This window comes from Eulemur rufifrons, chromosome 24, assembly GCF_041146395.1.
Source record: "Eulemur rufifrons isolate Redbay chromosome 24, OSU_ERuf_1, whole genome shotgun sequence".
Classification (NCBI taxonomy): Eukaryota; Metazoa; Chordata; class Mammalia; order Primates; family Lemuridae; genus Eulemur; species Eulemur rufifrons.
This window is the reverse complement of record NC_091006.1, coordinates 18,194,911-18,208,733: the sequence shown is the minus strand read 5'-3', so window position 1 is coordinate 18,208,733 and position 13,823 is coordinate 18,194,911. Positions and strand designations below refer to the sequence as shown.

The 13,823-nt window shown below is 45.9% G+C and overlaps 1 protein-coding gene across 1 annotated transcript; it reads left to right on the top strand.

The window, feature by feature from the left end:
- Positions 1–1,257: 1,257 nt before the first annotated feature.
- Positions 1,258–11,829, top strand: ZNF550 (zinc finger protein 550). Its single transcript, XM_069458446.1, has 4 exons — positions 1,258–1,284; positions 3,657–3,783; positions 6,432–6,527; positions 10,514–11,829. Exons 1-4 carry the CDS (start codon positions 1,258–1,260, stop codon positions 11,527–11,529), a joined length of 1,266 nt encoding a protein of 421 aa, XP_069314547.1. The 3' UTR covers positions 11,530–11,829.
- Positions 11,830–13,823: the final 1,994 nt, after the last annotated feature.

The window sequence follows — 13,823 nt, the reverse complement described above, 5'->3', positions numbered from 1 at the left end:
GGCCCTGGCCCTGCTTGCGATTCTTCCAAGCAAGGAGCCAATGGTTCAGAACATCTCTCCAAAAACACAAACAACCTAACAGGAGAAGCCTATGAAATTAAAGGATTTACCATACTCACAGGTCCTAAAGAGGTAGGCATGGCACATCACAGAGGAGGCTCAACTGGACCAGTGGGGAGCTGACAGAGAGTTGTGGACCCGCGGGAAAGTACCTTTACTTGGGGGCAGGGTGGAGTACGCAAGTAAAAAGGCGGTAAAGAGATTTTACTGGTGTGTTTGAATGTCACTAGGTCACAGTCAAGGGAGGGCAAGCAGGGGAACTTGTGGCTGATGCCAGCCTTATCACACTGGTGCACCTGGTAGCCTGGTTGGGGTGCTCATAGCCAGCTTGTGGGGATGTTGAGGCACCAGGATAATATGAAGTTTTAAAAATTTACAATAGGCCAGGCGCGGTGGCTCACGCCTGTAATCCTAGCACTCTGGGAGGCCGAGGCGGGTGGATCGCTCGAGGTCAGGAGTTCAAGACCAGCCTGAGCAAGAGTGAGACCCCGTCTCTACTAAAAATAGAAAGAAATTATATGGACAACTAAAAATATATACAGAAAAAATTAGCCGGGCACGGTGGCACATGCCTGTAGTCCCAGCTACTCCGGAGGCTGAGGCAGGAGGATCGCTTGAGCCCAGGAGTTTGAGGTTGCTGTGAGCGAGGCTGATGCCACGGCACTCTAGCCTGGGCAACAGATAGAGACTGTCTCACAAAAAAAAAAAAAAAAATTTACAATAGTGTGTCCACTAGCTCCCTTAAGGGAACCTGTAGTAAATTGCAGAAAACACAGACATGAAATCTGGGTGCGTCCCCTTTAAGTATACACAAGGCCCCGCCTCCTCTGGAGCCTCAGGACGCCGTTTCACAGCGCCCCTCTGGGAGCCCCGCGCTTGAGGTTGAACAAGATGAGCGTCTGGGCCCTGGCCGGATGCAGGCTAAACCTACGCTACTCAGAAGGCAGTGGGACGGCGGTGCTACTGCACCAATGACGGCACAAGAGGGGGCGCGGCTAGCGCCAGCGTTGCCAGGGGCGGGACTTCCGGCGTGTCTGGGTGGTCATTTGTTTGTGGCGTGGAGTGCCTGTCCGCGCCCGGTCCGAGGAGGGAAGGCGAGTGGAGATGATGGGGTCCACCTCCGCTCCTTTGTAGGACCCTGAAAGGCTTCTGAGCCCGCGGAGATCATCTCAGGCGGCCCGGTTCTCCTCACAGCCGATGGCGGCGGCTATGGACGCGGCGCAGGTGAGCGGACGGTGCCCCAGGCCACCCGCCCGGGCGCGCCCTCAGGGTCCCGGGCCCGCGAGGTGCGGGACGGCTCCCCCGCCCCCGGTGGCCCTTCGCACTGCCACGTCCCCGCTGTTGGTTTTCGGAGCCTAGGATGGGGTCACTCGGCCCATGGTCCGGAATCCAGGCCGGGGGTATATGGGGAAGCTCCCATTTTTGGCAACCAATGGGCTGCGGAATGGAGGGTGAAATGAGGCTTTCAGGACACCTCCCCGCCCCCTCGACACCACCACCGTGTGAGTGAAACGACCCGCAGTCCGCAGACCTCATTGCAGAGTCCAGCAGTGCTCCTTTCCGGGGCTGTGACCTTGAGCAAGTCCACTTGCTGCCCTTGGCCTTTATGTTCTCGTGTAGAAAGTAGGGATATTGACATTTTTTTCTCTGGGTTAAGGGAAGTACAAAGGGTATATGGGTGATGTTTGGCCTCTCAGTGCCCAACACAGTCCAGGGAGCATTGTTCAGGATGTTTCCATGGAGATACTCCCTGGGTATGTGCTGATTTTAGAGGTTCACTCCAGCAGGTGTCTGACACTTTGGCTTCCCTGGCTTACTGTCTCTACAAAGCTAAAGGCTGCTGTGGGGAGAGGTGGGAGTAGTGTTTTTGTAATTGCTGCTATGCTAGGGCAGAAAAGGTGGCAAGGCAGGCCAAGGAAATTATTTTTCAGTTTAGGACAAGTGGAGCTGGGTTACAACTGACAGTAGTGAATCTATTTTCCTATCCAAGACAGTTACAGGTGAAAGATGAATATTAAAATATTCAGTGGTGAGAGTGTGCAGGAATGGAGTGTCCCTTTGGATGTAAACACATGAAGCCCAAGGGTTACTCTCTAGCAGTCACTCTGATTACTCTTAATATAGCCCTGATCACTGTCAGGACTTTTGTTATTTGTTAATTTCTCATCCTTATGTGTCCCTCAGACTCCTTCCAGTGTCCCTGCCTTAAAGGGGCCTGCTCTGTCACCCCATCTAAGGTTGACTGTAATCTCTTTGGTGTCCTTGCTCTATTTTCTTGTCTTCTGAATCTTTAGGGCCATCTGTCATAGTCTTGTTCGTGTTTTTAGTTGCTTATTTAGGATCTCTTTCCAGCACTGGAATGTGAGTGCCTGTTGCTGCTTTCTCCCAAGTCCTAGAACAGCCTGGCTAGGTATTTTTATTGTATTTAATAAATGGTTGATGAATGTACCAGTCTCCCCTTTAGGGGCTCCCATCACATTTAGAATAAATCTACTCCCCACCCGCGGGATGGCCTGCAAGACTCTGCTTGATCTGCCCTTTTGACTACCTTTGCTTCCTCCTCTTCTATTCTCCCCTTGCTCACTGCATCCAGCTAAGGAGTCCTAAACTTGCCAAGCTCTTTCCCATGTTTCAGCCTTTGCTTTTGTATTTCCCTTTGTCTAGGACACTGACCTCAGATCTCTGCAGGGCTGCCGCTCCACACCCTTCCTGTGCATCAGTGTCACCTCGTAGCATAGTCTTTTCCTGGCTATTCTAGTTCTAGCTAAAGTACTCCTTGCCCCCACCTGCCTTCCCTCTGGCAGCTTTGTGAGGTCTTTTACTCAGTGTTCAAATCCTGCATCTACTTCTTAAATGTGAGACTAGGTGAGTTCTAAAGCTGCCTGAGCCCCAGGTTGCTGACTGTGACATGACATGGAAGTGATGATGGTGTTGACCTCTGGGCCTTTGGGAAGATTAATAAGAGTTACAAAACATATCATGGATTTACACGTGCTAGGCACTACAGTGATTGCCTTGTGAACATGTTCAGTTCTCAGAACTGCCTAATGGGAATAATTATTGTTTGATTTGGAAATGGAGGCTTAGGGAAATAATGAGATATCCTCATCACGGTTACACAGCTGGCAAGTGTCAGATTCAAGAGGCCTCATTCAAACCCCCGGTGTCTGGCTCCAGAGCTGGGACCTTTATTTCCTTCACCACAGCATATGAAGTCTTCACCCCAGGCAGGAACACGGTGAGGACCAGTGGGGTTCAGCTGCTGCTGCTGTGAATCATGATTAGAATTATTTTTATAGTTATTTTCCTTCATGCCTCTGACATCCCAGAGCACATACTGTCTGCTTCCCACAGTTATCACTGCCTGTGCCATCTCCAGTGGCTTCCCCATGGGAGGCTTTTCTCTCAGCCATCATTGCATTATATCAAAAGGCAGTGTCTACCTCCACCTTGAGCCTAGCACAGAGCTTGGTCCTTGGGAGGCCTTGGGGTGATTCATGCCTGGGTCTCTCTACACCTTGACCAGCAACTGAGTGACAGGCTCTGATCCTATCCAACAACACAAAGTCAATACCACTACTTGTTTGACTTTCCAGGTATTGGTGACCTTCAAAGATGTGGCTGTGACCTTCACTCGAGAGGAGTGGAGACAGCTGGACCTGGCCCAAAGGACCCTGTACCGAGAGGTGATGCTGGAGACCTGTGGGCTCCTGGTTTCTTTAGGTAATGGCTCACTTCTCACTCCTGGGGGCACTCTAGACTCCCTTTTGATTCTTGGCTAGGCAGAAAGGTCGCAGGAGCCGCCTGTCTTCCTCCTCACAGCTCCTGTAGTTTTCTGATCCCATCTCTTTCTGTGTGGTCTCCCTGTGTCTACATCAGGGATTGTTGCAGTAGAAACATAGTCCTTCTAAACACAAGCCCTCACTTCAGTGCTCAGCATACTCTGGCCTCAGTCTGAAGTCTTTATTTCAGATTTTGCAAGAAAGAACCTGCTTGGTCCAGGCTGGTGGGATGGGCTGTCCTCACAGCTCTGTTAGTAAGGGCTGTGGGTGATGGGCTTTTCTGAGAGAAGGGAGTGAGGCAGTCTCCCGGGAGACATTTGTCATCAGTGCCCCCGAGATATCTTCCCAAGCAATACAATCTCTGTAAAAAAGGTCCCTGATGCCTGCGTGATCATTACTTGTTTCCTGTTGCTGGGTCCCAATCCTCCATTGGTCTAGGAGATGTTTTTAGAGGGTGTACAGGAATGTCTTCAAATGGCATGGGTCAACACTCTGAGAAAACCATTCCTTTTACCTTCTCTATCCAATGTGCTAATTTTTGTCATGAAAAAGACTCAGATCTGTGCTGAGTCTTTCTCCTGCCCACCCCCTAGTGTGATTAATTTCTCTTTTCAACAGAGGCAAGAGCCTCCAACTCACAGCTCTGAGCAGGCTACGTGAGCTTGGTGGGACTTAACAGCATTGTTTTGATTTTGTTGCATTTTGATGGTAGCCTTCTATTTGTAGGAAGTGAAATTGACTTTCTCATTTGCCAGAGTAAAGCAAGGTTCCCTTTTAGAATAAAATATTTAGGAAAAATAAGTCAGGTTAAAGAAAAATTATTAGAAATGATGGTATACTGTGTGTGCTGTGCAAACCTATCACTCTGAGTTTAGTTGGAAAGGTGGACATCAGTCTGTAGGTGACAATTGAAATGAATTGTAGAAAGAAAAATAAGGGGAATTTAGGAGTAAATAACCAGGGAGTCATAATCTATTGTGAGTGCTTCAAAGAAGCCATCTCAGGAAGTGACAATGGAGCTGAGACTTTAAAGCTGAGTAGGAGTTAGCTGGATGGATGGAGGGGGAGAAGGGGAAGAGTGTTCCAGGTGGAAGAACCAACATGTGAAAGTGACGGGGAGCTCAACTCCTGGTGGAGCCAAAGGAATGTCTGATTCACCTTTTCCATAGCCCTGTCCCAGAGCTCAGAGCCAGGGATGTGGCATACATTGGTGAACATTACTGAGACATGTCTGAAGGAGTCCTGGGCTGTGGATCAGAATCTGCCAGTCGATATTTCTGTGGGTCTTATGCCTCAGTCATTGGTCGTCTATACAAAACCCTCCTGTTTCGTTCTCCCCTCATCTAGAGAAATGTATTTGGCTGCGTAGAAAACCAGATCAAACTTGCTTCACCTGGAAGGAAATTTACTACCTCACCTAAAGAGAAACTGAGGTGTGGCTGGCTCAGGCTTATGGGATGCAGCAGCCCAGTGCTATCAAGGATGTCACGGTTCTCTGCTCCTCCTCCCTGGTCAGACTTTTGTCTTGTCTCAGTTTGCTCCTTACAGGGATACAGGATGGTGCAGCCATGACTTGGGCAGAAGGCCCCGTGTTCACCCCTCTCCTCCTGCCCAGATAAAGGCTTTCTCTTCACAAGGAGAACCCAGCCTAGGTCATCTCCCTACCTCAGACTGCTGATGATCAGGGATGCCATTCAACAGTTTGTTTCAACCAGTGGTTTTCAGTCCTCTCTGTGCACCAGAGTCTTCTGTGGGGAGGGGGGGACATTTCAAAAATACTGATGCTCAGGCCTCACCCTAAGACATTTTGTTTCATTTGGTTTGAGTTGGAATCAGGAATGCTCAGGTGGTTCGGAGCACAGGATATTTGAGAACCAATGATTTAGATTAATTAGAAAATGCCTTCTGGAGGCAGAAGCTCCCCTTTATGATGTCCCGTGGCTATGAAAGCAGTGTGCACCTGAACAGTGTTGGCCTCCATAGATGGAGGTCAAGGGCAGTGGGTATTGATAATAGCACTACGCTCTACAGCAGTTGCAGTCCAAGAATGGGATTTGTGCTTGTCTTCATCTACTTGGCTGCCATAACAGAATATGATAGACTGGGTGGCTTAAACAACAGGAATTTATTTTCTTACAGTTCTAGAGGCTGGGAAGTCCAAGATTAAGGTAGCAGTTAATTCATTTTCTGGTGAGGACTCTCTTCCTGGCTCGCAGATGGCCACCTTCTTGCTGTGACCTCACATGGTGGAGAGACAAGACAGAGCAGAGATCTCTCTTCTGATAGGCCATGGTCCTATCAGATTAGGGCTCCACCCTGATGACCTCATTTAATCTTAATTACCTCCTAAAGACCGATTCTCCAGATACCGTACATTGGAGGGTAGGGCTTCAATGTATGACTTTTGGGGGGAACACAATTCACTCTATAGCAATGCCCTTGGTTTTCAGTGTTTAGATTAGAATTTTGCTTACTTTGGGAGGAGCTTCATTTATGTTATACCCCCCTGTCATGAAGTCTCAGGCAACGTGGAGAGATTTCATTCTTCTCATCAGATCACCCCTGTCCTATTTCTTTTGCCATCAACAGGGCATCGAGTTCCCAAACCAGAGCTGATCCACCTGCTGGAGCATGGACAGGAGCTGTGGACAGTGAAGAGAGGCCTCTCCCACAGCACCTGTGCAGGTAGGAGCCATCCACTGGTCATGTGGAGTCACGGAAGCCTTCAGAAAGCAAGGAGGCCATTGCCTCTGAAATTCTGTGTGAAAGTCTGTGTTGTGACCTTCTGGGCATCCAGTTGTTTCTGACCCACATCAGGGTACAGTGTGCATCAGCAGATGAGTGCTGAATCACACAGTTATTCAGAGATGGGCCTTCACATGTGAACGGGAAGCTTTAATAAAGGTTGCTCTGACATAGTCCAGCTGGCAGAAGGGAAGCAAGAGGAAGGGGACAGGTCATACCCAGTTGTGTACATATTCCATGACCACAAATTCTTGATGAGAACTAGGCATTTGGCCGTACCTGGGTGCTCAGGGCTGAGAAACATCATTTGTCTGTGTGCCCAAAGAGAAGAGCAAATGGGTTTGGTTTATATCACCTCAGGCTGCTATACTCAAATATGTCAGAGTGGTGATTATTTCTGTGTCACTGAGTTATCTGAGGATGTAATGAGATAATGTACAATGCTGCCTAGGTCAGTGCCTGGCCCATAATGTCAACAAAAGTCAGCTGTTAGTATTATCAATGTAACAATATCAATGTAGTGAATAAAAGTAATATCACACATTCCCTTCTGAACTCAGAAAAGGAGCCTTTCCTCCCTTGATATTAGTATCCACACTATACTATGGATCCCACTGTTTCCTGCCTTCTCCATCCATTCATCCATCCTGATTGACCATCAGACTGTCAGAGTAGCCCCTTGTACTATATTTTCCTGCCCCTCTTCCCGGAAAGACACCAAGGTGACATTTGACTTTTTCTGCTCCACATTTGTGCTGATGAGTGTAGCTGGAGCCATCGACTAGTGGATTGACGTCACTGCTGAGTTGTGGGTTCTCCCCTCTTGTGGTTCCTCAGGCCTCTTGGCCAGCCCCACCTCCAACCTTTTGTGTTCCAAACACCTCCCTCCCCATGCCCTTGATCCCACATCTCCACTTAAGGGTCTCAGAGGCAACTTGAGCTCCTGGTTCAAAGAATGTCCTGCTGTCCAAGCAGGTTAGAAGGCTAGAAACACCCCAGACAGCCCCTGGGCTCCTCCAACTTAATCAAACCCAGCATCCATCCATCCTAGTCCTGGTCATTTTACATCATCCTGGTCTCCTGAGCCCATCGTCACCACTTCCATTGGCTCCACCACCAATACCCTAGTTAAGCTCTTCTCATCTTTTGCCTGAACAGTGCTAGAGGCTCCTAGCAGGTCTCCCCACATCTGCTCTATGCCTTTGGGCAGTTCTCTTTCCTGCACTGGCTTCTGTAGACACTCAGATTTGTTCACTACTTCCTTAGCAACTGATGTCCCAGCATATAATCAATTTCATGTTAAAAATAAAGGCTGTGTACTTACATGTTTCTTGCTGTGTCATGCCTATGGCTTCCCTTATCCTCTGTGGAGGAGATCTTACCTCTAACCATGGCCAATTTCTCCACCAGTGCCTATACCGTTCCTTCTGTGTTCTCAGGGAACTTGTTTTTTATTTTATTTTCTTTCTTGTCTGTGTCTTCATCCTTTCCATACTCAACATATAAATGTGTTCAAGTTGCTTACATCTGGGGAAAACAAACCCAAAATGCTTTTTATCTGCAGTAGCCTGTAAGTTGTGTTTACTTATAAAGCCAAGCTCCTTGGAGTTTTCTCATTTTTTGAAGAGATGTATTCACTTAACTTCCATATTTTTTGTTTAAAATAATTTTTAAAAATCTGACACATACATATATAATAATGATGTGCACAATGTAGATATTATAATAATGATATGCACAAATCTTAAGGGTTCAACTATATTTCTACATATGTATAAACTGAAATATTCTCCATCTAGGAGAGTCAAGGTTTAGCATATTTCCAGCATCTTGGAGGCTCCTTTGCCCCATCCTTGTCAATAGATGTTCCTACAATGATGGCCACTATTTAGACTCTCTCACTAGGGATTAGTTTTGATTGGTCATGAATGTGTATAATTGGACCCCCGAAGTATTTTGTTTTTTCTGTATTTCTTCTTTTTATCATCATTGTGTCCATGAGCTTGGTTCATCCTGTATGATACTGTGTATCATAGTATCTTGTAAGAATATCAGGGTGTATTTCTCCACTCTCCTATTGATTGACATTTGCATTGTTTATATTTTCTGGAGATTATGAAGAATGCTGCCATGATTATTCTTTTTCATCATATGTAGTGGATACAAGCACTCATTTCTGTTGTATATATACCCAGGAGAGGAATAGCAGAATCATGAGACAGGTTTATACTCAACTTTAAGTCAAACTGCCAAATATTTTTCCAAAGTAGCTATACCATTTGCCTTCGTCACAAGCCAGGCATGAGAGTACTGTTGCACTAGGTTCCTCTAAACATGTGGTGATGCCTTTACTTTTGAGACACAGTAGTTATGTCCCTCAGACCACAGCACTGCACTTGCTGATGTCACTGCTGTCATCCTAATTGCCCAGTGCAACAATGAGAATAATAATGACAGTGGGCCACAATCTAGTGAACACTTATGCTTCATCAAGAACTGTGCATTTTCTTGGCTTGGCACGGTGGCTCATGCCTATAATCCTAGCACTCTGGGAGGCCAAGGTAGGAAAATCGCATGAGCTCAGGAGTTTGAGACCAGCCTGAGCAGGAGCAAGATCCCTTCTCTACAAAAAATAGAAAAATTAGCCAGGCGTGGTGGCATGCAACTGCAGTCCCAGCTACTCAGGAAGCTGAAGCAAGAGGATTGCTTGAGCCCAGGAGCTGGAGGTTGCAGTGAGCTGTGATGATGCCACTGAACTCTAGCCAGGGTGACAGAGTGAGACTCTGTCTCTAAAATAAAATAAAATAAAATAAAGAACTGTGTATTTTCTCATTTAATCCTCATCATGGCCTAAGAAACTGAGTCTCCTAGTCTCTTAATTAAAGAATTTGAGACTTAGTGGAGAAAGGCATCCTCCAGTATCAGCCTCCTCCTATAGCAGAAACTTGTCAAATCTTATCATGCTTGACCTTTTGTACCAATTGTTCACATGTGTCCCTCTATCACTTTTGTGCTGGGATCGTCATTTCTTTCCTCTAACTCTGATCACACCTCCCATGTTGGCTTGACCAGGCATCTGGTGCCCTTTTCTTATAACTCTTAAGTACCCTCCAAGGGTGAATCTTCCTATTTTTACTCCCTCACCTTCACCCCAGTGCCCACTTCCTTTATCTGGCAACTGCTCTGGCTTCTCCATTAGGACCCAACTCATGGGAGACCCCCTCTAGGAGGCTTTTCATTATCTCTTTTTCTTCCCAATCTTGTTAGGTACCACTTGTCTGTACTCTCATAGCACCAAAAGGCATCAGTTCTTGGAGCAAATGCTCTTCAGACAGTGTCATCAAAACCCTGCCCTCCCTTCCCTACTCTGGACTGTGAAGAGGGGAATCTCCACTCCAGATCCTCTGTCCCCTGGTCCAGCCTGTACTCCAGATTTCCCCTTCAATGATGTCAAGGGTACAAGGACCATGAAAAGTATTTGGAAACCTGGGTTATAGAGATGTAAAAATACAGCAAGTGTCAGAGGTACTATTTTCATTCTTTTTTTTTTTTTTTTTTTTTTTGGGACAGAGTCTCGCACTGTTGCCCGGGCTAGAGTGCCATGGCGTCAAGCTCACAGCAACCTCAAACTCCTGGGCTTAAGCAACCCTTCTGCCTCAGCCTCCCGAGTAGCTGGGACTACAGGCATGCACCACCATGCCCGGCTAATTTTTTTCTATATATATAATTTTAGCTGTCCAGATCATTTCTTTCTATTTTTAGTAGAGACGGGGTCTCACTCTTGCTCAGGCTGGTCTCGAACTCCTGACCTCGAGCGATCCTCCCTCCTCGGCCTCTATTTTCATTCTTTTCTTACCACTGAAGTGTTTGTTTCTGCTATATTGTATCACTGAAAGTCTCCTCCTTTGTGTGTTGGATTCCTTCAGGCGACAGAGCACAACTTCAGACCAGAGAGCCAACCACTTGTCTGCCGCTCTTATTTGAGGGAGCCTTTCTCCAGGGAAGCCTCAGTCTGGGATCTTCAAGGGACTCCAGACTGGGGAAATCCAGGAATCAGGAAGGGCTTTTGGAAATGCAGAAAGGTCAAGTGAAGCCAAGGGCAGACCCTCACAAGGAGACCCACCCTGAGAAAATGAGCCTTGAAGATGAAGGTTTGGGGACGGAAGATAGTCTGCACTCCAGGGTGTTACTGGAGCACATATCTCCAGGAGATGTTCTCCTTCAATGTGACTCACAGCAAACAGGGAAAGACACCTCAATTCATGTAGGGACAAACTCCCACAAATGCAAGCAGTGTGGGAAAGGTTTTAGCCGGAAGTGGTATCTTGTACGACATCAGCGGGTTCACACTGGAATGAGGCCCTATGAATGCAATGCATGTGGGAAAGCTTTTAGCCAGAGCTCAACTCTCATTCGGCACTACCTCATACACACTGGGGAGAAACCATACAAGTGCCTTGATTGTGGGAAGGCCTTCAAACGCAGGTCGTATCTCATGCAGCACCATCCGATCCACACTGGAGAGAAGCCCTATGAGTGCAGTCAGTGTCGAAAGGCCTTCACCCATCGCTCTACTTTTATTCGCCACAATAGGACCCACACAGGAGAAAAACCCTTTGAGTGCAAAGAATGTGATAAAGCCTTTAGCAATAGGGCACACCTAATTCAACACTACATCATCCACACTGGAGAGAAGCCCTATGATTGCATGGAGTGTGGAAAGGCCTTCAGATGCAGCTCAGAGCTTATGCAGCACCAGCGGATTCACACTGGGGAGAAGCCCTATGAATGCACCCAGTGCGGGAAAGCCTTTCATCGGAGCACATACCTCATTCAGCACTCTGTCATCCACACTGGGGAGATGCCCTACAAGTGCATTGAGTGTGGCAAAGCCTTCAAACGCAGGTCACACCTCCTGCAGCACCAGCGGGTCCATACTTGAGAGAAGCCCTATTGGTGCAGTGAATGTAGAAAGGCCTACTGCTCCTCTTTCATCCCTTATGATGGGACCCACACTGGAGGAAAAAACCCTCTGAGTGCTAAGAATGTCAGGAAGCTTTTTATTTTTTGTCAGCTCTTCCTTAATTAAATGCACAAGTAGTCGACATTGGGGAGAAGCCCTGTGAGTGCAATGAATGTAAGGTGCCTTCAGCCACCACCCAGCCCTTACTCATAGCAGAAGGATTCACATCAGAGAGAAATGCAGAGGGCATTCCACTTGCATCAACATCAGGGAACTCGTGCTGGGGAAAGACATTCCGAATATAACTACTGAGGACAGTCTGGAAAAAAAAAAATTCTCATGTGCTACCTGAGAATTCATAATGAAGAGTTACTGCATAATTATCATCACTCTGAGAGAACTTTCTGTGACCAGGTCATTACTTGTCAAGTAAAGAGCCATACTGGAATTTGACCCACCTTGGGATTTATTCTATGAATTTATAGAAACCTTCAGTGTCAGGTATCTCCTTGGTTTACACTGGAAAGCCATCTCAGCATTATTAAAATATGGAGATAGAGACATAGACTATAAGAGCAAAAAATAAATGTCTTTACAACCTCTTTCAGACTTCCCTGTAAGCCTGTTACAGTTTTCATCAGTTTTGATTTTTAGTAGGGGGATATTTGAGAGGTAAAGGTTCTCAGTCCTGTTTTTTATATGTATTCACTGCTGTCCTGAGTCAGGAGAGTTGGACAACAAGGGCAGTTCCTCTAACATTTCTTGGAAATTTTCTTTGTTCCAGACATCTCTGGGAGGGAATCCATTAGGAGGGTCATTCTTTCTGAGAAATATGAAGGCTTGAGTCATGAGATCATTGAACTTATAAGAAATTAGAATACAGAGAATATCCTCCCATGATACTTATCTTCTATTTTATTTCTAAGGATAGAAGAATCCACATATGGATGGTCACATTAAAATGTGCACCACTTAAAACTGTTTAAGGCCTTGGTTTTTATTCAAAGCAGAACAAAACAAAACACCTATTAATGTGGTTTTAAATGCCCAGCCACCGTCACTTTTTTTCTGATTGCATTCTATTTGTTTGTTTTCTGACAGCATTGGTGATCACCTTGTTTGGTCTTCTCAGGTGAGTCTCAATTTTTACTTCTGGTGTTTCTCAAGTTCTTTAATCCTGTGTAGAGAGACATTTTGAAGTCCCCCAACCAGTTTTCTAGGGATTGGGTTATAGCTAAAATAAGCAAAATAAAACACAGCTAAGGTAAATTCATGATAAACCCAGGAAATCAGAGAGAAATCAATCTCATTGATCTTATAAATGCTTGTGTGAAGTTGTGCTACAAAATAAAGGGCCTAGTGTTTTAACAGGTGAATCAGGATATATTCATGCAGGTTCATGTGGGTTTCACAGTTAACCACCATAGACTCATTCCTTGGGTGCTGGCATTGAATGTGCTCATTTTCCTGTGGGATTTTCTCTCAGTTAGTTTTCAAGCTACATGAGATAATGTTAGGTTAAAACATGTATTGTGTGAAAAATATAAAATAATCATTTCCTCACTTTGAGCCTTATAGCCTTTTAAAAGAATCTGGGAGTTCCTGAGTTAGGTGCATATATCATTATATGCAGGATTGTTATATCTTCTTGTTAAATTGACCTCTTTGTCATGATACAATGACCATCTTTGTTTTTTTGTACCATTTTTGATTTAAAGTCTATTTTACCTGATATAAGAATACCTATTTGGGCTTTCTACATGGGTGATCTGAGCTACATGGGTGATCCCTAGATGTTCAGTACCTCAGACCTGGGGTGATTTAGAGCCGGGGAAATTTTGGCTTGGTGTGTGAGTCTGATAGAGATGATTGGGGTGTAGGCTATGGCCTGATTGTCATGCTCATAAGAGGAGTAGTTTGTTATTTCTAGGAATTCAATATCTCTGGGAGGGGCAGTCTTTTCAGGATTGAAGTCCATAATGCCAGAGCATCAAGAATATAGGAAATAAGGCCAGGCACTGTGGCTCATGCCTGTAATCCTAGCACTCTGGGAGACCGAGGCGGGCAGATCGTTTGAGCTCAGGAGTTCGAGACCAGCCTGAGCAAGAGTGAGACCCAGTCTCTACTAAAAAAATAGAAATTAGAAAAAAAAGAATATAGAAAATAAGAAAATGTAGCCAATATGATTAAGGTTTATCATAGCATCAGATATAGAAAGTACCTGGAGATTTATAAGATTTGCAAGACCTATCCATGGAAAACTACAACACTGC